The sequence below is a fragment of the Delphinapterus leucas genome, chromosome 1, assembly GCF_059928025.1.
Source record: "Delphinapterus leucas isolate spDelLeu-1000000601 "Yukka" chromosome 1, BTC_Dleu_Yukka2, whole genome shotgun sequence".
NCBI lineage: Eukaryota > Metazoa > Chordata > Mammalia > Artiodactyla > Monodontidae > Delphinapterus > Delphinapterus leucas.
The window spans coordinates 90465951-90490879 of NC_143129.1; the positions used below are offsets into that span (position 1 = coordinate 90465951).

Genomic DNA, 24929 nt, shown 5'->3' on the forward strand with positions numbered 1-24929 from the left:
CACACAAAATGTTGAATAAAACAAATAGTTTTAATTAAGGTATACCCATATGATAGGGTATTATACAACTATTAAAATGACATTTTGAATAATATTTAATGATATGAGAAAATGCTTAAAATATTAAGAGTAAAATGCAGGATATAAAACTATATACAGTATTACCCCAATTTGGAAAAAAAATTATATATTTAATATATTTACATGCACAGAAAAAGACTAGAAGAAAACAATTGATCTACATGGAGGAATTCTGATTTTTTATTTATATTTTGTATGACTTCCAAAGTTTCTTATTTTATATAGAGAATAATTTTTTTTTAAAGAACCAGAGGCTGAGAGAACCAATATTTAAAATATCCATCATGTGATAGGCACTGAGCTAGGAATTTTACCAATTCTCTAACCTCCAAAGCAATCAGGAGAGTCCCTGGTTTACAGATGAGAAACTGAGGCTCTGCTATGGAAGCCTGATACCTCTATTTGCCCAGGTACGCTGGATTCAAGCCCAGGACAGTGCCCATGTCTCCTGCTACCCCACATGCCTCACCTGCTATGGCTCCTAGTGGGCCCATGGGAGGCTTACAGTGAAGGTCACTGACAAAACAGAGCTGTATACAGCTTGCCCAAGAGAAAGGCCTTATTTTGCTTTCTAAACTCTTCATATCTTCCTCCAGAAGTAGACAATTTCCAGCCCCCTGGACAAGAATCAGAGGCTTCTTCATTGTGAAGGCTTGAAGCTCCATTGTGAAACAGTTTTTATCCATGTGCCCAGCTCCACATGCCTGTGCCCCGTGACTGTGGTATCTGCTGTCCTGCTTATTGGTTTGGCATTTTGTCAGGCTGTGAGCAGGTCAGGGCAGAACTGCACACCCTCACCCCTTCCACCAGCTGGCTCCTTCGTCTCTGCCCTGGTTACTGAAACAAACAGGCTATGTCCTCCAGCTCCCTACTCAACCCAAGGATGGAAGGGGGGGATACTGGGTGGAGGGGGACAGCAAATATCCCAGCTGTGTGAACAATCAAGACTATCTGGCAGCACATTTGATCTTTTGTAACCTTATTTCAGCCAAATAGTCAGGGCCTCTAGGCAGCTGGGAGGCCCATCTTACCCTAAGCCTAATGTTTGGCTGGGTTCCAGATACTGCCTTGGTGAGGGGTGCCCAGTCCCCCAGCTGGCTGTCTTCCAGGTAGATCCTCAGGGACACTAACTGCAAACTCTCACGGAGGCAGAGGTGGAAATTTTCTCCAGTTTTTCAAGGATCTTCATCACTTCCTGTTCCCTCCCAGAGGCAGAGACAGGAAGTGACTTGGATGGGGTCATAGCAAATCAGTGACCTTCAGGATTGGAACATGCTGCCTGGGTCACTTTATCCTCCTGCACCACAGTTCCTAAATTAAAAAACAGAACTACCTAGGGACTTTTATCTAGGAAGAGACAGAAGGGGACATGGGGAATGACATATGACACACTAAACAATGGGAATAAACTGGTCCTTTTTGATCAGACTCTATCTCTTTCTGCAGCCACACAAGAGGACTGCATGTTCACAAAGTCTGCAGAGTGGTTAGGACTCTGCTTCCACTGCAGGGGGTGCGGGTTCGATCCCTGATCAGGGAACTAAGATCCCGCATGCCACACAGCCAAAAAAAAAAAAAGTTTGGAGAAATACTGGGTTAAACAAAGTTAAACAGATTAAATTACTGCAGGACTTCCCAGAACATTTAATGTGCTCACATATACTGTAAAGGGGTTATAATGTACAGTGTTTCTTAAACACAAGTCAATTATAGAACTAAGGATTCCATAGACACTAGGATTCCAATGAACATGCTTTGAGAAGTCTTGTTACAGGGTGGGCATGTACCACAGAAAAGTAAGGCCCCAAGTAAGCCATCAGCCACTATCTTCAAAAGTGCAGTGTTGGGCTTCCCTGGTGGCGCAGTGGTTGAGAGTCTGCCTGCCAAAGTAGGGGACACAGGTTCGTGCCCCGGTCCAGGAAGATCACACATGCCACGGAACGGCTGGGCCCGTGAGCCATGGCCATTGAGCCTGCGCGTCCGGAGCCTGTGCTCCGCAACGGGAGAGGCCACAACAGTGAGAGGCCCACATACCACAAAAAAAAAAAAAAAAAAAAGTGCAGTGTTGATGTGGCACTGCCCATTTGTTAGTGGTAGAAATACAAAGAGTGCTAACTTTGAAAATAAACAACTCTTGATGAATTTTTTTAAAAAAGTGCAGTGTTGGATCAAACAAGGTTGTCATTCTGTACTCTCCTGTCTGTACTTGAGCAAGAGTTGATGGTATTTTTCCACTTGCTGGTCAAAGCCCCTGGAAGAGAACCCTACCTGGAGAAAGTTCACTGGAGTCAGAAGGTATTTGACTGCCAGGCCCCTGTACTCAGGGGCCAGAAGAGGGGCAGCCTTGCTGCTGTGAGACTGGGGAGAGTCCTGGCCCATCCAGGCTCTCGGGTTCCCTGTGGCTGCTGAGCCCACATTGTCTCCCCTGGGTACCAAGTAGGGCCCTACACTGATTTCCTCCCCAGTTTCCGGAGAGGAAAATTCTTTATCTGTAGACCCTAAGTGCACTGAAAAACCCGAGGGGGCAGTCAATACAGTCACCATCTTCTGGGACTCGGAGGAAGGGACTGCACCCTCCCATTCTTTGTTGCGGATGTCCGGGAACGGCTGCTTCTTGATCTTCAAAGGATGGTGGGAGGGCTGCTTCTCAAGCTCCCCAGAAAGGTTCTCATTCTTGGTCTTCTTCAAGTCCCTGTCAGCTTGAGAGTGATCAGCATTTTCCTCAAGGGATTCAAACACGACACCCTGGGTTCTCAGTCTCTTTAGCTTCCTTTCTAACAATAGCCAGAGAAAACTTGGATTTCTAGAGGAGGAACTCATGTATTGCTGTACAGAGTCTGGAATCAGAGGCACAGAGAGCCTGGGGCTCAGGCTGTCCTGAAAGTAGTCCCTACAGGGCTGTCGCCTGACAATGGGCACCACCTGGCAAGGCCTCAGTGCTTCGACAAAGGCACGGAGCTCAGGGTAGGAGGAATGGTCAGAGTAAGGGATGATGTGGATATCGGGGTGGGAACGGTAGATTTTCCGGCTGGTGGGGAGGATAGCAATGGTAGGGTGGGTCTGGTTCCAACGCAGCATAGCCGAATGGCAGATCTCCATGTTGTCCACGGCATGGATGCGGCCAGCCTTCTCCTCCACTGTGAACACATCTGCCAGGCCCAGCAGCTGCACCAACTCCAGGCGCCGAGGACTCAATACCACCCAGGTCCGAAACTCCAGGGCCAGCTGCTCCAGCAGTGACTCTTTTCCCAGGCTATAGAGTCCTGAATAATGTTCAAGGGATTGGGGAAAGTAAGAGAAGGAAGAGGATGAAGCTAATAAGTCAACCAAATGTTTAATAGAAACACACAAAATTAATGGGACTACCCCCTGACTGTCTATCGGGAAGGAGGTGGCATTTGAGCTGAGGTATATGGAGGATGGGGTAGGGAGAAGTTTAGCACAGAATCCACTCATTCATTCAGTTCAACAAAGGAAAGCATCTATCAGGTGTTAGGCACCGTGAAAACAAACAAAAATCTCAGTCCTCAAGGAGTGTAATCTATTTGGGGACCCAGAAACAATGCATGCTACAGACATGCACACAGTATTATGAGGGCACAGAAAAACATCTACCAGTTGATAGAGTTAGGGACAGCTTCCTGAAAATGACAACTTAGATAAGTCCTAAATGATGGGTGCAAGTTAATCTGGCAAGGGAAGGGGATAGTAGAGAACATTTTAAGAGAGGTTGTTTCAGTGTTACTAAGGTACAAAGAAACTGGTAAGAAATGACACTAGAGAGGTGAGCAAGGGCCATATAATAGGGGGCTTTGTATGTACTGCTAGGGAGCTTGTTTTTAATTCTGTAAGTGAAGGTGAGTCATTAAGGAGTTGCAAGCAGGAAAATGGCTAATTCTAATTATAGGATTCATAGGATCAGAGCAGGGCTTTAGAAAAAAAAGTGGCAGTGGTATTATTCAAAGACCTGCATGAGAATATACTGAAAGCAGAAGTACCAGTTAGAAGGCCCAAACAGTACGTATAGAGAAAGAAATGGAGGCCTGAATTTGGGTAATGGTTATGGTAACAGATATGGGAGATGTTGTTTAAGTAGTTGTTCTCAGACCTTTTCTGAAGGTGTATTTCAAGTCTACAACCAGACTGTGAACGCCTTTAAAGAATCTATATTTCCTTTATATCCACCTTATTCCTCATCATGGTTCAAAATCTCACTCTTTGGGCACAAAGGTAGCTGATTTTCTTTTCTCTCTCCCTATCCTTCCGCCTTTTATTTTACCTCTTCTAGGCTCTTTAGTACTAGACTGTAAGCCCTCATATTTTATTCATTTTTTTCTATTCCCACTGCCTATCAGAATACTTGGCACACAGTAGGGGATTATTGTATATCTGCAAAATTAATCAAGCCCTACTACAGTACCCTACTAGCCAGCTGTGCTTCTCTGGGAAAACTCTGCATTGAAAACTCCAAGAATAGTTAGCACTGATATTTCTTCATGAGTAGTCAAGCAATCCTGAGAGGGAAAATCTCTCCATCAACTTGGTAGTCACTCTGGAAGGTACATAATTTTTTTTTTCAATGCCTTTGTTTAAACCTATTTTGAAACTCCTTTCAGAGTTGGGGCATATCCTTTTAAAATGTTCATCACGGTGGCAAATTTTTTTCCTTTTGTGGATTTACTACAATTTTGGAAACAATCAAAAAAAATCATTTGGAACTAAATCTATTACATTTTAAAAAATAAAAATGGATTTTCATAAACTATCCCAAAAGGCAATTCCAAGAAGCCCAAAATGTTTTGTACTGTTGTGGAGTCACTAGAACAAGCAGACAGCTGGGTTTTCAATGTATCTAACTGCAAGAACAACACTCACCTGAATATCTACATTCTGATAAACTTCATTCACTTGCTAACAAATATTTACCGAATGCCTCTATCAGACATTAACCTAGGCATCTGGGATATATCCATAAGTGAAACAAAGAGCCTGTCTATTGTGAAATTTACATTCTAGCACAGGGAGACAGATAATAAAAGCTAAATACAATAAATACGTAAATTATGGAATACACTGTAAGGTGATAAGGGCAATAGTGTCCCTCTCCACTTAAAACCCTTCAATAGCTCTTTGTCCTAAGAGCAGTGGTTGCATTTAGGATCAAGTTCAAAATGGCTTACAGGCACTTCAGCCCCTCCAGCCTTTCCAGCCTCCTCAACCACTGTGCACCTGTCATACTGCTGCTTCTCTGTTCCACAAACACATAAGACTTCTTCCCACCTCCATCCACACCCTCAAGGAATGTGTGTGTGTGTGTGTGTGTGTGTGTGTGTCAGAGAAAGTGGAGATAGACAATCAACAATAAGCAACAGTATATTAAAACATATGGAGTATATGGGAAGTTGATGAGTGCTATGAAAAAACGAAAAAGTTGAATCGGTTTAGGAGATCAGGAGTTGGGAATGTGGGGGTGCAGATTGTAATTTTAAATAAAAAGGTCAGGGTAGATTTCATGGAGAAAAGGACATCTGCACAAAGACCTGAAAGATGTGAGACACTCCAAAGAACCTAGATTCACTAGCTCCATGAGTGAGAAAAAAAGGAAAGGAAAGCCCTCACCAATCTTTATGTTATGTTGTGGGTGCTTTCGAATGAGCTCAACAATCTGGCGGGCAGCTTCTTCTTGGGAAGGAAGAACCAGGGCTGGGTTGCAATTGGTGTTGTCTAGGTATAAGGTATGGATCTGTTTCCCCAGTCTCAGGGCTGGCTCCTTCAGCATGGATGGTGTATACCTAAAATCCCCTGGAAGAAGAATATATGGGAGGCAGACAGTCAGAGACAAAAGTATAGAAGACAAGCCTCTCCCAATTCCAACAATGGGCACTTGCCTACTGCCCTGTTGGAAAAAACTAGAGTCTAGCAATGATGAATGTAGTACAGCTTCTTTGTGGAAACGTCTCCATCGTGCTCCTGTTTTTTCATGATTCTCTGCAAAGTTCATACCCTTAAAGAGTGGGAAATCAGTTGAGAAAGGGTCACTGTGCTCATGTGGCATGAAGCTAGGAGGTCTCCAGACTTCTACTATAAGTCAAAGATGCTCAAGAAAAGTCGTGTTGGGAATTCCCTGGCGGTCCAGTGGTTAGGACCCCGCGCTTTCACTGCTGAGGGGGCAGGTTCCACCCTGGTTGGGGAACTAAGATCCCGCAAACCGCGGGGCTTGCCCCCACACACACAAAAAAGTAGTGTCTAGGCTGGGAAAGTGGAAAGGACCCCTCCGGAAGCCCACCTGTGTAGAGGATGGTTCCAAAGTATCCTTCAAACAGAAACATGACAGAGCCAGGGCAGTGATTGGCATCGATGAGGGTTACAGTCATGGTCTCTCGCCCAACTTCATCTAGAGGCAGGACATGGCTCTCACCAACCTCCAGGGCTCGGATCCACTGCTTAGATACCTGAGGAAACAGTTGGTCATCCTAGGGAACACAGACTCCCCTCCCTGATACCTCCCTGGATCAGAAGCTGTGATGGGGATTCCCAAACAATCCTCCCTTCCTCTTCCCACCCTCTACCTCACCCTTCGTACAAGTTTAAATTAAGAGTGCAGAAAACAAGTCTAGTCAGCGATTCTCAAACTTTCCAAATCATAATAATCCTTTGGGGGGCACCTGTTAAAAAAAATTCCAACCAGATTTCCACGACCTGTGCTAGCTATGTCTACTGAATCAGATGGGGGAGAAGGGAGGCGCTGGAGAATCTGTATTTTACTCAGCACATTGGGTGGATTCTTATGATGAGGCAAGTTTGGGAAACACTGGCCTAGCTTATGTGAAGAGGTAGGAACAATTTCCTTGGCTGGACTAAAAGTCCTCCCCAATTTATCACTGAAACATCCCAAGCCAGCCAGTTAGAAACCACACTCCTATTCTGGGCTAAAGATGCATTCTGGGTTCTCGCTTTTGTAAAAATCAGTCTCCCTGGCCCCAACTCTATGACTCCAAGGCTGTGACAGATCAGAAGTCCCCACCCAGCTGCCGGGACCAACTCTCGGAGGCCGACTCCAGCCGCCCATACCTGTCGGTGACGGTGCAAGAGGTAAGCGGTGATTGGGGAGCAGTAGAGGGGCCGGGTCCAGGTGCTAGAGAGACCCACGGTGTGGTCCGAGTGCATGTGGGACAAGAAGAAGAGCCGGGCGGAGCCAGCCCGGCGCAGGCTCCAAAAGTCCACAGCGATGGGCGTTTGAGGGATCAAGACCCCGTTCATGGTGGCGGGGTTGGAGAGTCACCAGTGGGATCTTCATGGGAACAGAGCTCCTGCGGGAGGCTCCTACAACGGCGCCCTGAAAAAAGTCATGCTGGGGCAAGAACAGGGCCAGAGGCCGTAAGGAAAGCCAGCTCAGTGGGGAATGAGTGACTAGACTGGGCAGAAAGAAGGAAGTGACCGTGCTGTGGGAGTCTGGGGGTGGAATCGCAAACCACATAAGGCGCCCAACGGAGCGCCACTCCCCCAGGCGCGCGGGACCAGGGGCCGAGGCCCTGGTCTCAAAGCGCGCGCTACTGGGCGGAGACAGGCGGAAGTAGCCGATTTCCGATTGCCCGCCACCGCTCTGCCTGAGGTAGCCGCGCGGCGGCGCCGGGAGGTGAGAGGTTGGGGGAAGGGCACCCTAAGGTCGTGATCCAGGCTGCGCTCGGCGCTCACTGGGAGAGGGTGATTGGCAGCTGCTCTGCGTGGTCCCCCTGGAGGAGGCGGGACTTCCGCAGAAAGGTTGATTGGGCCTCTTGGTGACGGCAACCGCGTGGAGGCGCAAGAAAGGCTGGAACTGGAGAGGGAGGGGTCCACGGACTGTTGGCTGCCGGGCTGGAAGTCGGGCCGAGGGCCTAGAGGTTGCGGGAGAGCTCTGTGGGCGGAGCGAACCAGCCTGCAGGTCCCCGGAAGGATCCGCAGAGCCTAGGGTGGGCCTCGCCAGGGAGCGAGAGGGTTGAAGTTCGAGTGTGGTAGGGCCCGGATGCCGGCCCTGGGGGAAGCCAAGTCTGGGCCAGATCGCGCCTGTCGTCTCAGGCTGGGCCAGATCGCGCCTGTCGTCTCTTCACTGACTGACGTTTCCTTTACCCAGGTCCCCACATCAGGGCTAGAAGGAGCCCACGAGTTACCTAGGGATCTCTGGGAACTGCCCCGTGACTGTTCGAGAAGATGCCGTACCTGGGCTCCGAGGACGAGGTGAAGGAGCTGAAGAAGGCTCTGTGTAACCCTCACATTCAGGCTGATAGGCTGCGCTATCGGAATGTCATCCAGCGAGTTATTAGGTATCACCTAACGCTCTAACTCCCCCATTGCCACCCCCATCAGGGCTCTCTACCCCTGGCCGCTTAGAAAGATTAAGTGAACTTGCACCCATGGCAGTTGTATGATTTGGTCTTCCTGCTTCTCTGGACTGCCGTCTAAGTCTCCCTTGTGGGACATATTTTGCTTCTTTTACTCAGCTGGGTGGTTTCATCCATGTCTTGATCTTGTACTGCTGACTTCCAGATCTACGTCTAGCACAGACCTCCTTTTTTTTATCGTCAGACCCACAGATCCTACTGCCTGCTTGGCATTTCCACCTGGATATTTCTTCAAAGACATGCAAAATAGTACCTACATCCTTCCGCCCTCCCCAAACCTGCTCTTCTACTTGTATTTGTGTTGATGAACGTCATCACCCAGCTGAGCAAATGTGGGAGTCAGTCTTGGTGACACGGGATTGTCACTGTTCAAGTCAGATGGTATGGATTCATGGTTCTAAGTATCCATCCCCTTTTTCTTTTTTTAGCATCTTTATTGGAGTATAATTGCTTTACAATGGTGTGTTAGTTTCTGCTTTATAACAAAGTGAATCAGCTATACATATACATATAGCCCCATATCTCTTCCCTCTTGCGTCTCCTTCCCACCCTCCCTATCCCACCCCTCTAGGTGGTCACAAAGCACTGACCTGATCTTCCTGTGCTATGTGGCTGCTTCCCACTAGCTATCTGTTTTACATTTGGTAGTGTATATATGTCCATGGCACTCTCTCACTTCGTCCCAGCTTACCCTTCCCCCTCCCCGTCTCCTCAAGTCCATTCTCTATGTCTGCATCTTTATTCCTGTCCTACCCCTAGGTTCTTCAGAACCATTTTTTTTTTTTTTAGATTCCACATATATGTGTTAGCATACGGTATTTGTTTTTCTTTTTCTGACTTACTTCACTCTGTATGACAGACACTAGGTCCATCCACCTCACTACAAATAACTCAATTTCGTTTCTTTTTATGGCTGAGTAATATTCCATTGTATATATGTGCCACATCTTCTTTATCCATTCATCTGTGGATGGACACTTAGGTTGCTTCCATGTCCTGGCTATTGTAAATAGAGCTGCAATGAATATTGTGGTCCATCCTCTTTTTTTTTTGATTGGCACTGCTGTTCTGGTTCCCTTTTTAAAGCAATTGCAGTAGCTTAGTAGTAGGTCACCTTAGGCCCTCATTTCAGCCAGATTGATTTTCCAGCATATGAATTTGACAATATAACTCTTGTGTATAGCTGTGGATCACAAACTTCAGTATGCACAAAAGTCCCTTGGGGTGCTTTTTTTGTTTGTTTGTTTTTGCGGTACTCGGGCCTCTCACTGTTGTGACCTCTCCCGTTGTGGAGCACAGGCTCCGGACGCGCAGGCTCAGCGGCCATGGCTCACGGGCCCAGCCGCTCCGCGGCACGTGGGATCTTCCCAGACCGGGGCACAAACCCGCGTCCCCTGCATCAGCAGGCAGACTCTCAACCACTGTGCCACCAGGGAAGCCCCCTTGGGGTGCTTTTTTAGAAAATGTAAATTTTTCATCCAATCCAGTAATTCTGATTTCAGTAGGGTGGGATGGAACCCAGGAATCTGCATTTTAAACAGACATCCCCTCTAATTGCTATAGGAGATCACAGTTTGAGAAAAAGTGATCTACAGAATAAAGTCCAAATTTCTTATCATAGCACCCAAGGAACACCCAGTTAACTACCTGCATACTCTGAAAAGAATGTACCCTTCTTGCTCATGTCCACATGCATCACAGTGTGTATCGTTACCTATCTACTACACCTGCCTGGAGCTCCTGCTCATTCCGCTCAAGTATTTCTTCCTCTGTGGAAACATTTTATGACTTTTTGGCAGTGTTAGACCTCCTGATCCCCACTGCACCTTGTCTGTTACTTCTGTTATAATACCAATCTATATTCTGTAATTAGCGGTGTTCTTGTCTGCCTCCTTGGTAGACTTTTGAGTTCCTTGAGATCTGAGACCATGCCTTCTTCAAGATTATTACCCAGAACATATCCCTGGAATGTAAAATCTGAATGTGACTGGAATGTACTAGTTTGTTGAATGAATAGAAGAACGTTTATTGCAGGCCCGTTGTGAAGTATTGTGTGATATGATAGACAAAGTAGACCTGGTTGCTCCGCTCTAAGAGATCACAATCTAGTTGGATATCCAGGGCATGTATAAGTAAAAGGCTTTCTGTTGTAGGTTGGGGATTATGTATTTTACTTTTTTCCTGCTGTGTGTGTTGGTTTCAGGCACATGACTCAGGGCTCGGACATGTCTGGTGTTTTCATGGAAATGGTGAAGGCCAGTGCCACTATAGATATTGTTCAGAAGAAGTTGGTTTATCTCTACATGTGTACCTATGCCCCCCTGAAACCAGATCTGGCTCTCCTGGCCATCAATACACTGTGCAAAGACTGTTCGGACCCCAACCCGATGGTGCGAGGGTTGGCACTACGGAGCATGTGTAGCCTCAGGTGAGCACTCTCCTCCCTTCCTGTATCTCAGTGGCTGATAAGTTCATGTGGTCATGGGGCAGGTTTTTAATGACGACAATTTATTTGAGCTCCTTAATAATGCGGAAGACACTGTTGTAACCTGAACTCAGGTTTTTAGCCATTGCTTTGGTTTAAAAAACTATATATGTGATTTCATTAAGGAATTTTTCTATCCTTACTCTCAGTGAAATAGTTAAATATTTATTTATTCATTTATTTGGCTGCTCTGGGTCTTAGTTGCGGCACACGGGATCTAGTTCCCTGACCAGGGATCGAACCCGGGCCCCCTGCATTAGGAGCACGGAGTCTTAACTGCTGGACCACCAGGGAAGTCCCTGAAATAGTTAAAGATTTCTAAATGTGTGTGTGTGTGTGTGTGTGTATTTTTTTTAACCTGCCTATGTGGCATTATTCTACGTGAAAAGTCAAGTGAGGCTTTTTAAGTTTGGCAGCAGCTTTCTCCACTTTGTTGGAGAAGAATCTGACCAATGCGTATTCAAACATCTACTAAACCCTCTGTTAAGTGAAGAGGGGCTAAATTATGTCAAAACTAGTACCTTAGGATCTGACTGACTCTAGGATGTGTTGCTTAGGTTGCCTGGTGTGCAGGAATATATCCAACAGCCAGTTCTCAACGGTCTGCATGATAAGGCTTCATATGTCAGGAGGGTAGCAGTCCTTGGCTGTGCCAAGATGCATACTCTTCATGGAGACTCTGAAGTGGGTAAGTTTCAGTGTAATCTACCGTGGTCAGTATTTATTTGTACTTCCATTATATGACTTTGTAGAAGAGAATGTAGGTTTGGTAGAAAATAATAATGTGACCCTACTTCTGCATGTCGCTTTTTTTTTTGTGGTACGCGGGCCTCTCACTCTTGTGACCTCTCCCGTTGCGGAGCACAGGCTCCGGACGTGCAGGCTCAGAGGCCATGGCTCACGGGCCCAGCCACTCCGCGACATGTGAGATCTTCCCGGGCCGGGGCACGAACCCGTGCCCCCTGCATCGGCAGGCGGACTCTCAACCACTGCGCCACCAGGGAAGCCCTGTATGTCTCTTTTAAGTAGGATGCAGGGCTTGGTATTTTCTGAGATTAGAGAAGTCCTTTCTTTGGGGCCCACGTGAGATCCTGTGCCTTAGCTGCTTAGAACAGTCTGGAAGTGGCCATTGTTTTGGCCTTGCACTTTGTTACTGCCTTTGTTATTTTTGTGGCAGAGAAGTTCAGCTTTGTCTGCCTGGAACTGTTTTTCTGGCTCTATCACCTTGACTCTGAAACTTTTCTTTATGTGAGATATTTGTTCCGTTTTATAGATGGTGCCCTGGTAAACGAATTATATAGTTTGCTGCGTGACCAGGATCCAATTGTGGTTGTGAACTGCCTGAGGTCTCTGGAGGAAATTTTGAAACAGGAAGGAGGTGTTGTCATCAATAAGCCCATCGCCCACCATCTCTTAAATCGGTTTGGATGCCTCTGTGCTCTTTTATCATGATCAAATCTACATCCTAATGGGATCTTGTTGATGTATTGAATGAAGGAGAGGTCTTGAACAACTTCTGTAGAGTAGTAAAGAAAGTTAACTGTAACTATTAACTTCCTCATGTTTCATTGAGAGAATTTTTTTTTAATTTGTCTTAGTTTCTTTTGGTGATATAGAGAGATGGCAGAAGGATCCTTCAGGGTTCTGTCCTCTGCAGTCGTTATGTCCTCCAAACTAAGCCATTCATACTATCTTAAAATGTAGAGAATCTGGATCTAGGATATGGTGATCATGTCTTTGGCCTTCGATGAGTGTGCCTTTGTACCGTAAACTCATCTTGGAATTTAAAGCCTTATTTTGTGTAAACTTTAGTACATCAGAAGAATAATTTGATTATGGCACAACCTATTTTCAAGAATTCTCCCCTTGTTGTGATGAACAGATGACTGGTGACATGGCAGTAGCATGGAGGTGGTCCTAATTTTGTTGCTAGGATAGCACTTTTGTTTTCTTTTTTGGATAGAATGTCAAAACTGGACCAGTGGGGACAGGCTGAAGTATTGAACTTTCTGCTACGCTACCAACCCCGCAGTGAGGAGGAGCTGTTTGACATTCTCAACCTGTTGGACAGTTTTCTCAAGAGCAGTAGCCCAGGTGTGGTGATGGGAGCCACCAAACTCTTTCTGATCTTGGCAAAAAACTTCCCCCATGTGCAAACTGACGTGCTTATGCAAGTCAAGGGAACTTTGCTGGCTGCCTGTTCTTCAGAGAGCCGCGAGCTCTGTTTTGCTGCCCTCTGCCATGTGCGCCAGGTCCTGCACAGTTTGCCGGGTCACTTTAGCAGCCACTACAAAAAGTTTTTTTGCTCCTACTCGGAGCCCCACTACATCAAGCTCCAGAAGGTGGAGGTGCTGTGTGAGCTGGTGAACGACGAGAACGTGCAGCAGGTGCTGGAGGAGCTTCGCGGGTACTGCACTGATGTGTCCGCCGACTTCGCGCAGGCTGCCATCTTTGCCATAGGTAGGTATCTGCTGCTTTTCCTTTGTGAGAGCCTAGACCAACCAGCTAGAAAACTGTGGAACCACAGAGAGGAAAGGGAGTGAATCTTGCTTCAGAGGCAAAGTATCTTGCACCAAACAGTTGGGTCAGTGACTACAAACAAGGTGGGGAGAAAGGTTTTTTTGGTCAACACTGGTGTTTCCATATCTTCTAGGATATAGACTATAGGTGATGCAAACTGTAACACAATTTATATTGCCTTTTGTCGTCTGTTATCCAAAATGCTTTTCTGTATATCATCTTCCCACAGCCTTGTGAGGCAGTCAAGAAGAGTGGACAAGTGTTATTATTAACTTCGTTTCAAAGATGAAGAAACTCAGGCACAAAAAGTTTCTTAAATTGCCCAAAGGTCATGTAGTTCCTGAACTGGGACTGGAACCCAGCCTTCCTGACTCAAAGTCCTTTGAAAATTTAGCAATCTTTTATCAAGCTTCTGCTCCGGGCTACGCATTATGATGAGTGGACCAGCACAGAGTAAAACATAAGACTTACAGACCTTTTCATGCTACTCTGTCTGGAATTTAAAGGGCTAGAGTGAGTCAAATGCAAGCAGCTGGGGAGCTAAGTTTTGGAGGACTTCCAAGTAGAGGAGGAGAAGGAACCCTCGGATGTAGAATAAAGTATAGTTATTTTTAGAGGCAGAGAAGAGGGCACAAATAGGGGAGTAGAAATCCTGCAGTCTGGAGGCTGTTGCACAGTGTTCCCAGCAGGAATATTCCTGTACAGGTGTGCTGCAACAAACTGGTTGCCACATAAATACCTTTGTGACTAAAAGTTTTCAGCCTTGTTCAATGGGAAATTCATTTTACCAAAGTTCCCTTTATAGTAAACTTAGATTCTTATTTCATCAAGCAAGGGGTGATTTTCTTTTTCTTTTTCTTAGATATTTCTGGTCCTCTTGGTCTTTCTTTGGCTGGTGGGAAATTATTTTAGAATGAGGTGCTAGTATTTGACTTAACACATTTTTCTGCTTTCCCTTCCTCTGTAGGTAGCATCGCCAGGACCTACACGGATCAGTGTGTGCAGATTCTAACAGAGCTGCTGGGGCTTCGACAAGAGCACATTACCACAGGTAATGGCTACCTTTCTAGGATTTTTTTTTTTTTTTTTTGTCAATTTCCCAACCTATAGTATTTGCTCAAAACATATTTGTTGTTCAATAACAGAGGTTTAAACTCTTCTTTGCATCATCATCTGTTGCCATCAGAGAAACATATAGATCTAACAGAGTAGGGAGTCTTCAGGTTGCCATGAGTCTACAAGGCTGTTGTATAGATCATGAAGGGTGCGAGGGTGACCTTGCTTGTTATTTCCCCACCTTTACCCCTCTTTTTGCTTTATGGCAGCATACTGTAAGCAGTGACTTCCAAGGCTGGGACTAGGGTGAGGCAAGCAAATCGCCTAGGATGCAAACATTTAAAGAGGCACTCACTTTTATATAGAGAATGGATAAACAACAGTGTGCTACTGCATAGCACAGGGAGCTATATTCAATATCCTATGATAAACCAGAATGGAAAAGAATATATTTTTTAAAAAAAGAATATATATAAAGGGGCACTCGCTCTCAAGTTTGTGCAAATGCTAACTCTGTGAGTCTTCTTAAATTTTACACCCTGGCACCTTGCTTGCTTCACCGTAGCTCCAGCCCTGGTGGCTCCATTTATACTGTCCTCAGAGCATCATTCGACAGCAGCACTCCCGCACATTTGTATATGCTTTCTGGTTTGCCAAGTGCTTTCACATACATTAACTCATTTATCCTCATGGCAATCTGATGAGCAACACTTATTAAGAAATTGTTGCCCATGTCAGACATTTCTCAGATAATTATTGACCACCCCACCAAACACCCATTTTACAGAAATTGCCCCAGTAATCTAGCCTGAATATGTGACTTTTCTTAAGATTCTTTCCCGTGCGGAGGCTCTAATCCTGTGCTCTTGTGTCCTGAGCTGTGCTCTAGTGGTTGTGCAGACTTTCCGAGACCTGGTTTGGTTGTGTCCTCAGTGTACAGAAGCTGTGTGTCAGGCCCTGCCCGGCTGTGAGGAGAGCATTCAAGATAGCGAGGTACGCTGTAATTCTCCTTTACTTCTAGGCAGAGGGGGAGTGCTTGAGACCCTGCTCTGTGAAATGGAATCTAATTATTCTTTCCACCCAGTGTCTGAAGTGGAATTCTTAGAATTGATTGCCACCTCAGATTCTGTTTTGGGTGTAGGTGGGATATAAATTATAAAAACATTAGGATTTAGCTATGGTTTTCTTACAAATATTTTGATACCATTGTTCTTGTGAACAGTTTTGAGTCAGAGATTTAGACCATAGGGTTTTCAGCTGGCATGAAAATCAGAATCGTCTGTGGAATTTTTACAAATATTTGGGCTTCCAGTATCTACTCAGATATTCAAGAGTGGAAGCCCTAGACACACAGAGTTTTAAGAAACTTTGCAGGTGACTCTGATGTGCACACTAGGTTCCCCTAACTTAGGGGAATCTTCCAATAGCTTCCACTGAAGCATTAAACCCCAAATTGGGGAAGAAGCCTCAAAGGTGAGGAAGGCTTATTGCTTAAGCAACATAGGCTGTGAGAGTCTTAAGTCTCCTTTTGTGTGGTAGAATTTCATTCCTATTTGTTGTAGAGAGTTTAGTAGGGGGTGAATTAATAAATGCAAGTGGGAGTAAATAAAATATTATACCTTTTCTACTGACTCTAGGGGAAAAGCAAAACCTGCTGCTATCTACTGCCTGCTCTGGCCTGTGTTCTGGACAGCCAAATGTTGAGCACCTGTTCTTACTCCCTTATTACCTAGGGGAAGCAGGCACTTATTTGGCTACTCGGTGTCCACGGGAAGAGAATCCCCAACGCTCCTTATGTGTTGGAAGACTTCGTAGAGAATGTGAAGTCGGAGACATTTCCAGCTGTCAAGATGGAGCTGCTCACGGCTCTGCTGCGCCTTTTCCTCTCTCGACCCGCCGAGTGCCAGGACATGCTGGGCCGTTTATTATACTACTGCATAGGTAGGCTCTTCAGAAGGAAATGGTTGAATTGGGAGATTGGGATTGACATGTATACACTAATAAGTATAAAATGGATAACTAATGAGGACAGGACCTGCTGTATAAAAAAATAAATAAAATCAAATTTAAAAAAAAAAGAAGAAGGAAATGGTACTTGCCATGACCAGTCATAGAGGTTCTCACAGCTTTCATTGTTTGGTGAGCCATCTGGGACCGAAGAAGAAAATGTCAATGTTTTCTAGGGTTTCCTCCCTCCTTCATTTTGTTCTCCTATTCTGGTGGGCACAGGGGTAGAAAGAGTGTTTTCGTTTTTCTTTTTAATTAACTTAGTCTGTTGTCTTACCTCAGAGGAAGAAAAGGATATGGCAGTACGGGACCGAGGTCTCTTCTACTATCGCCTCCTCTTAGCTGGCATCGATGAAGTGAAGCGGATCCTACGGAGCCCTCAATCTGACCCTTCTCTCAGACTTTTGGAGGATCAGGCAGAAAGACCTGTGAACAGCTGGGCCTCGGACTTCAACACACTGGTGCCAGTATATGGCAAAGCCCGCTGGGCAACCATCTCTAAATGCCAGAGAGTAGAACGTCATGGCCCAGAGCTTCCTAACACTGCATCTTTTGCCACATCAGGTAAAAATAGTCCTTAACTTTATACCTTGTCATGAAAAATCTTTATCTTTTGCAATGACTGGTAGAGAGTAGAGTACCCTAGCTAAACCTCAGACTGTTGCCCGAATTTTGTCTCTGTGAGCAAGAAGGAAGTTCATCATTGGTTATTTAAGCCATTTCTCTGAAGATGAGAGTCACATTGTGTACTACTGGAAATCTAGATTTAAAAATGTAGTTCTACAGATTAAAAGCATCTCTTACACAAGCTTTCTGACTCTTGTAGGACCCCTGATTCCTGAAGAGAACAAGGAGAGGGTCCAAGAACTCCCTGATTCCAGAGCCCTCATGCTAGTCCCCAATCACCAGCTTACTGCTGAGTGTTTTGAGAAAACTTGGCTGAGCCTCAAAGTTGCTCATCAGCAGGTGTTCCCGTGGCAGGGAGCAGTCCACCCCGACACCCTTCAGATGGCCCTGCAAGTCGTGAACATCCAGACCATCGCGATGAACAGGGCTGGGGCTCAGCCGTGGAAAGCCTACCTCAGCGCTCAGGATGACACTGGCTGTCTGTTCCTGACAGAACTGCTGTTGGAGCCCGAGAACTTGCAAATGCAGATCTCAGTAAAACAAAACAAGGCGAGGACAGAGACACTGAACAGTTTTATTTCTGTATTAGAAACTGTGATTGGAACAATTGGAGACATAAAATCATAACAGCTTCTTGCCTATCCTGAGTGAGATGAATAGCTGTCAGAGTTCCTTAGTTTTTCTTATTATAGCTGCTTGTAAGTCCAGATAATATCAAATGCAAAGGAGAATGGGAATCTGGGAATGAGAATTCTTACATTCTTGTCCAAAGATCATTGGTGAATGACCCCATTTTTCCAGGTGATGTGGTAAAGGTTAATGTTGTTGGTAAGGGGGTGGGAATGGGGTGAGGGTAGGATTTGGATTCTTTCCTAATCAGTTTAAGGGATTATTTTACTCATTAAAGATGCCTGATGTGTCTGGAAACTGACTGGGTCATCATTTGTGGGGGTCATCTTTTCTTCCCTGGACTATTGCAGTAAATTCCTGACTGTTCTCATATTTCTAATCATGGTTTTTAGGCCAGAGTTCAGAGTCCTTAGTCTGGCATCTAAAGTACCTCTTCAGTGCCATGTCTCAGCACTCCCCAGGATACCCTCTGTTCTGGCACAAGCAAACCACTTGCAGTTCCCTGAATACACTCGGCTCTCTCTCACCTCTATGCCTTGGCACCTGCTTTTTCTTCTCGCCTAGACCATTTCCTCACCCTCATGTCTTCTTTAAGTAACACCTAGCCTATCTTTCAGTGTTCAGCTCAGGCATGAGCTCTTTCAGGAAGTTTTCTGTGACCCTCCTGCCTTCATCAGGGGTCTCATTCAAGCTGTGGAAGCAGTCAGTGCACATTTCTAGCAGCACTGTTGTAATTGTTTTCTTGTCACTCTTTCTCACGTTTAATTTTATTCATACCTGACCACGTTTTAATCACTGAGACAACTTATGGCAAAAACAGATGTAATAAAATGATGGTAAAATATAAATAACCAGATAATCCAGCACAGGAAAAATTAAAATACCTGTGAAAACCAGCTGGGTCAGGGATGGGAACATATACAAATGTTCAGGCTGAAAGGGCCTACATAGTTGATATCGTTGAGCCTCAGATTTAGCTCTGTAAGTGATTTGGCAGTCAGAATAAAGAGAAATGGTTGTATAGTTGTTACCAGAGAGGAAGAAACATTTCAATTCTAATTTCGAAGAGAAATTTACATGTGGTTTCACATGGATGGCGCTGAGTGATATGCAGAAGATTCCTATGGGAAGTTAGTAAAGAGTTTCACATGGTTTTCTTATGGTGTTCTTCAATACAAACAGAGAGCATAGCTTTAGTATAGAGCTTAGTGAGGGCATTTCTTTAAGGACTACAGATACTGTGACCCAAATATCATCCAGCTTAATTTAAGGACTTCTTCTACCTAGATACATAGATGGACTGCATATCCTTCAAATAATGCTTCACCATCATTTCTGTCATCTAAGCTTTTAATAAGAGTAGACAACATTGCTGAGTTTTCTGGCAAGGGCCTGGGTTTGTGAGTTGTCTGTCTCAACCAGACAGTTTCTAAGGACAGTGATTATCTTTCTTTCCTTCTATCTCTACAGTGCCGACCACATAGTGATTACTCAATAAATAGCATTGAACGAATGGCTGTAAGTAATTAGATTCTGATGGTGTTTGGGGGTTGGTGTTTGAAGTGTGTTTTATTATATTGTGTTGACCACATAGAGGACAATAGATGGAATTCCATCTAGACTAGGGTTTCTCAAAAGTGGTACTACTGACATTTGGGGCCATATAATTCTTTGCTGTAGGGGGTTTTCCTATGCACTGTAGGATAATCATTAGCCATATCTCTGATCTATACCATTAGATGCCAGTAGAACCCCTAGTTGTGACAACTAAAACTGTCTTCAGACATTGCCAAGTTACTGTGGGGGTCAAAATCACCCCCAGTTGAAAAAGTCTGATCTAGACCATGGATCCCCAGGGACTGGAAGTAGGGGGATCAGAATAGCTTCAGAATTGCTTTCCATGTTTTGACTTGTTCAGTTAAACTGTGAATGTTTAATTAGGTATTAAAACAAAATCGAAGTGCTAAGTGCTGCCAGTTTTAAGTGTTACAAGGGAACAGAATGTAAGTGGTAGAAACTGAGTAAATTGATTGACTTTTTAAAAAATTAAAGACTGTAGTTGAAATATTGACCTAAAGAAAATTAGGTACAGCTCAGCAATTGAATGTTGCTAAAGTGATCCCAACTATTGGAGCCTTTAGAAGATTAAGCCCTACCTGGTTGCTTTTCTGTAAAGTAGGGGCATAGCAGAATATGAAACTGTTGCTTTTGAAGTGTAATTTTAAAATGATCTCAATGAAGAACTGATTTCTCTTAACTGTAGTCTGGTTTTACTAATTTACAAGCAAAATGACTGAAGCTTAAGTATACCATGAAGTTAATTATTTAATATTCCTTCTCCCTAGGAGCTCTCTAGCCTCTGCAGATACATGGTTTGATAATATAAGTGGATGCTTATCTTTAAAATCCATGAGGGTAGTTGATACTCTGCTTTTAGAAAAATGGCCTTCTAATGTCTGTCTTAGTTTGTAAATAGTAACACATACAATGAGTGCCCGCCAATGACAGTGGTGCTTTGGAACATTACAAAGGCAATCATTTGCATAGTTCCTGATGACCATTTTACTGCTATGGACCAGCGACTGTTAAATGTCTCCATTCCCTCCTCCTTTTTGAATGGGAGTTCTGTTACAATTATTTTGTCCCTTTCTCATATATTGGGTGTTTGGGGGAGGGGAGACAAAGAACTTTTTTTCTTAGTTATAGGTCTTCATGTTGAGAGGAGCTGTACCCCAGGATCCTCATTCACATGTGGACCTGGTGCAGATGACAAGATCCTGGATTTTGAGCCAATGATATGAGATGAGGCTTTGGGAAAGGGATATTAGTTGTTATCGCCAGAACAGCAGAAAAAATTCTGGCCTCATTTTTCAGTAATAATTAAGAGTACAATATTTGAACTGCAAGAGTGAAGGGTATGTGGGCTGGTAGGGAGGGGAAGGGGTAGTTGGGAGGGTGCTACATTGAAGGCCCAGAGAGAAATAAACAAAGGAGGAAATTTTACCCCGCATTGTTCATAAAGGGTATACTGTTTCTGTAGCCTTACAACATTGATTGTACAGATAATGCAAAGGATAGATAAGACTATGCAAAGATTAGATTCCCAAGATGGCATTTGCCCATAAGCATATCAGTAGTGAAATGAGGAAGGTGGTTTATTATTGTGGGAAAAGGTTTATTATTAATGGTAAGACACACTTGGTTTTAAATTTCTATTCTGCCACTTACTGATGCCACTTACCTTGGGCAAGCTATTTAACACCAGTTGGATAGTATCTTATAATTTTTTGTTTTTGTATATTATTTTGGGAGTATGTCATAAATGTACTTGTTGGAATCCTTAACTTGCCAGTGGCTCACTCTAGTGTGAAAGGAGGTTGACCTAGAATTATCTCTGACATTAGAGGTCTGAAAGCTATTTAGTAGAAACTGAAGTTTCAGCCCTAATGATTGATAATGACAAATAAAAATGGCCCTTCAGCTACATAATTCCTGTTCCTAGTCTGAAAGGAATTTATGAGGTTTTTTTTAGAATGGAATAGAAAGCAGAAGATTGGCTCTGATTATCTTGCAAGCTAGAAATTCCACTTTGAACAACTAACTTACTGTTTATGCTTGAATCTCTTACTAGTTCACCAGGTCAGAATACCTGGAAGGGCTGATAGGTTTGAGTGCTGCTTCTGAGATACAAACCCAGAATCTAGGTGTAGTTACATTAAGAAGGCAGCCACTATGAAGTGTCCAATCCTGAGAACCTGTAAAACGACAATGGAGTCCAACCCTATTAGGAAAATCCCAATTAATTCTATTAGAGAAATCCCAGATCCCTTTTAATCCTGGTCATTAGACCTTGGGCTAAAAGGAAGATATTTAACACTTGCTGTGTGTCAGATACTCTTGGGTCATTCCACATAACATTATCTTATTTAATCCTTGTTATTTCCCTGTGAAATACTTTGTGTTGTCCCCATTTACAATTCCTCAAATGCCCAAATTCTTATTCATCTTTTCAGCTTTTATATATCCTATACCCTCCATCTGGAATGGTCTTATTCCTACTCTTTGCCTAATGAATCCCTGCTTGTCCTTCAGAGCTCTCTCGTCTCAGATGTTACTACTCAAGGAAGCCTTCCTTACCCCCAGGTGTGTTTCCTTATTATACACTGTAGTAACACACTATATCTTAATAAGCACAAGAAATTATATGATTAGTCATTTAATATCTGTCATTCATGCTGAAGTATGACCCCATGAGGATGGGAACTGTATCTGTGTCATTTTTCTGGGTTATTTATAGTGCCAAGTATGTGTAGTTTCTTACACACTGGTACTCAGTAAGTAATCGGTGTGTGATAGTGGCAAATGAATGCCGTAGTCAGGAGTTGAATGCTTGTGTAATAGAACTTCAAAATTTCTTTCTTTAAATTACACCATACCCAGAACCCAGCAGGAAGTTTCTCAGTGTTGCCCAAGAGCTCTTCCTTGACTCTTTCAGTTCTAGATTGGCTATCTAACTATTAAAGTTATTCATTAACCCTAGGTACTGGCTTGGGTGTGGCTCTGAGATAAGGAACTGAAAGTCTTCAACAAACCTCCGTAGCTGTGTGTGGGTGAGCTCTTCAGAGAAGTCCCATATTTCTGAGCAGCTGTCTTGAAGACAGGTGGTGGGAAAGGCTCCAGGACTCCATGTCCCATTAAGTAACTTTACAAGAGGGACACATCTGGTTTACCAGTGTTTCTGACTTCCTTCTGAGCTGAAAACTGCTTTGTTTTGTAGAAAAGCAAAACTTGGCCATAAACACCTAAAATGAAGAGCCCCCGAACCTTTGAGGAGCAAACGGAATGCATTATAGACTCTCTACTCACAGACTTCTTAGGTCCCACTTGTCAGGTTGCTAACCGGACCCTACATTGTGCAGACGAACTAGATTCAGGTAAGGCTCCTGGCCTGAGGTGGTAATTGCAGGTCAACAAGAGAATCTGAATATTCTTACTTATTTCTTCTTAAGTTTCAAAAGGTAAGCTCTAAGCTTTCAGCAATATCTGAAGTCTTTATAGAAGGGAAAGAGATTCCCAGTGAAGGGAGATTTTCTGTCTTCTATTGGTATTGACAGAATATTGAAGATTTTCTTCGGAGAGAATGATGCCCAAATTGTTTAAAAAGTCTAGAGAACTTTTTTCAATGCCCAGATTCCTGGGACTTGCCATCCCTTCAAGCATTGTGACGAATGTGCCTGTGTTCCCTCTGTTTTAGGAGAGGTCTGCTCTTTTGATGTGGCCATCATTGCTGGTCGCCTTCGGATGTTGGGTGACAAGTTCAATGGAGAATTGGAAGCTCCTGCCAAAAACATCATCGCAGAAACCATTCAGGGACAGGTCAAGTTTCTGCTACTTCCTTCTGTTGTTTGCTGCTTTTTTTCTATTTCAGATATCCTTCTCTTACTACTCCTATATGACTGTGACTAGAAATGTTCTGTGAAAGATTTGGGGGCTTAATGCATCCAAGGAGATACAGCAGGAATTCTTCAACTGCCGGTTCTTTAGCAGTTAATCAAAGCCTAGGTGGTATTGAGGTGGAGAGCTTTTGGCATAGGCTGATCAGCCTTCAGATTGTTTCTATTTGTTTTTCATCAGAGCTGTGCTTAATGGCATAGAGTATATATATAGCATTTTATTCTTGGTAAAGCATTTTATTCTTTTATGCACCTGTTTTAATATTTATTTTGCTGGTAGTGGACATCTTTTTTTCCTCAAGGCCCAGCAATAAAATTATGTACAGGAAGGATAGGCATTTGACAAATCCGACGCAACAAAGGATAAGTACAGCAGCCACTAGGGCATATCTGGCTTTTCATCAGTGTCCTGATTCCTGGACTTTGTGTGGGATATAAATACCATAGGCAATGTTCTAGAAGAGGTTGTTGATTAATATCAATAATAACAGCTAATGTTAACTCATCACTTACCATGTGCCAGACAGTATTCTAAATGCTTTACGTTTATTATCTCATTTAATCCTTACACCACTCTATGAGGCATTATAGAAACTCTTATCCACAGTGCAACCTCTCTCATCTGTGTGTAACACTGTGAGAGCAAACATTTAACCCATTTTGTCCACTGCTATATTCACACAACCTAGAACAGAACATGATATACAATAGGCCCTCAAAAAGTATTTTCTGACTTAGTATCCATTTAAGCTGATAAGGAAACTGAAGAATAGGGAAATAAGTAATTAGATTATTTAGTAAGTGTTGAAGTTAGGATTTGAACCCAGACTGATTCCAGAGTCACACTTTTTTTTTTAAATTGAGGTAGCATTGCTTTATAACTTTACATAAATTTCATGTGTACAACATTATAATTCCACTTTTGTATACACCACAGCATGCTTGCCACCAAAAGTCTAGTTTCTCTCTGTCACCATAAAATTGACCCCCTTTACCGATTTTGGTTCTTTTTGGTTTTCTAAATTAATTAATTAATATTTTATTTTTGGCTGCGTTGGGTCTTCGTTGCTGTACGTGGGCTTTCTCTAGTTGTAGTGAGCGGGGGCTACCCTTCGTGGTGGTGTGCAGGCTTCTCATTGCAGTGGCTTCTCTTTGTTGTGGAGCACGGGCTCTAGGCGTGCGGGCTTCAGTAGTTGTGGCCCACAGGCTTTGTTGCTCCGTGGCATGTGGGACCTTTCTAGACCAGGGCTCGAACCCATGTCCCCTGCGTTGGCAGGCGGATTCTTAACCACTGTGCCACCAGGGAAGTCCCTCCTTTACCCATTTTGACCTCGCCCTATCTCCTGGTCACCACCAATCTATTCTCTGTATCTCTGTGCTGAACCACACCCTTAACCATTATGCTTTATCTTCCTACTGAATGCAGCTCAGGCAGAACTGGACTTATCACACCTAATTGCTTGCACTGAAGCTTTCCTCGGTAGCTGGTAGCTGGATCTACTTTTACTTTTTAATTAAAAAAAATTATTTTGGGGCTTCCCTGGTGGCACAGTGGTTGAGAGTCCGCCTGCCGATGCAGGGGACACGGGTTCGTGCCCCGGTCTGGGAAGGTCCCACATGCCGCGGAGCGGCTGGGCCCATGAGCCGTGGCCGCTGGGCCTGTGCATCCAGCGCCTGTGCTCCGCAGCGGGA

At 44.1% G+C, this 24929-nt stretch overlaps 3 protein-coding genes across 8 annotated transcripts in view; 2 read left to right on the top strand and 1 right to left on the bottom strand.

Moving 5' to 3' along the window:
• Positions 1-7953, bottom strand: DCLRE1B (DNA cross-link repair 1B). 2 transcript variants are annotated; one of them, XM_022584022.3, is made up of 4 exons: positions 7153-7953; positions 6368-6533; positions 5701-5883; positions 1-3344 (listed from the first exon to the last, which is right to left on the bottom strand). In XM_022584022.3, exons 1-4 carry the CDS (start codon positions 7339-7341, stop codon positions 2263-2265), a joined length of 1620 nt encoding a protein of 539 aa, XP_022439730.1. In that variant the 5' UTR covers positions 7342-7953; the 3' UTR covers positions 1-2262. The 2 variants fall into 2 exon arrangements, with proteins under 2 accessions (XP_022439730.1, XP_022439731.1); XM_022584023.3 differs by lacking the exon at positions 5701-5883.
• Positions 7868-22666, top strand: AP4B1 (adaptor related protein complex 4 subunit beta 1). 5 transcript variants are annotated; one of them, XM_089917593.1, is made up of 11 exons: positions 7870-8381; positions 10663-10887; positions 11502-11632; positions 12218-12365; positions 12908-13404; positions 14432-14515; positions 15410-15513; positions 16254-16461; positions 16810-17091; positions 17354-17703; positions 22562-22666. In XM_089917593.1, the coding sequence occupies exons 1-11, from the start codon at positions 8269-8271 to the stop codon at positions 22580-22582; spliced, it is 2163 nt and encodes a 720-aa protein (XP_089773719.1). In that variant the 5' UTR covers positions 7870-8268; the 3' UTR covers positions 22583-22666. The 5 variants fall into 5 exon arrangements, with proteins under 5 accessions (XP_089773722.1, XP_089773728.1, XP_089773719.1 ...); XM_022584016.3 differs by lacking the exon at positions 22562-22666 and having other exon boundaries at positions 7870-8030; positions 8192-8381; positions 17354-18577; XM_089917596.1 differs by lacking the exon at positions 17354-17703 and having other exon boundaries at positions 7868-8381; positions 22562-22646.
• Positions 22592-24929, top strand: part of BCL2L15 (BCL2 like 15) — a 7982-nt gene continuing 5644 nt past the window's right edge. The window contains exons 1-2 of the mRNA XM_022584024.3: positions 22592-22718; positions 23039-23160. Of these exons, the coding sequence (XP_022439732.1) occupies positions 22592-22718; positions 23039-23160 (249 nt within the window). The remainder of the gene's footprint in view (positions 22719-23038; positions 23161-24929) is intronic.

Excerpts from the sequence above, each read along its gene's own strand:
- DCLRE1B (XM_022584022.3), bottom strand. The coding sequence starts at position 7,341 with ATGAACGGGGTCTTGATCCCTCAAACGCCCATCGCTGTGGACTTTTGG. Across the intron at positions 5,884-6,367 it reads TGGAACCATCCTCTACACAG|GGGATTTTAGGTATACACCA; the intron begins GTGGGCTTCCGG and ends TTCTTCTTCCAG. Across the intron at positions 3,345-5,700 it reads ACAACATAACATAAAGATTG|GACTCTATAGCCTGGGAAAA; the intron begins GTGAGGGCTTTC and ends AACATTATTCAG.
- AP4B1 (XM_022584016.3), top strand. The coding sequence starts at position 8,269 with ATGCCGTACCTGGGCTCCGAGGACGAGGTGAAGGAGCTGAAGAAGGCT. Across the intron at positions 11,633-12,217 it reads TCATGGAGACTCTGAAGTGG|ATGGTGCCCTGGTAAACGAA; the intron begins GTAAGTTTCAGT and ends TCCGTTTTATAG. Across the intron at positions 15,514-16,253 it reads AGAGCATTCAAGATAGCGAG|GGGAAGCAGGCACTTATTTG; the intron begins GTACGCTGTAAT and ends CTTATTACCTAG.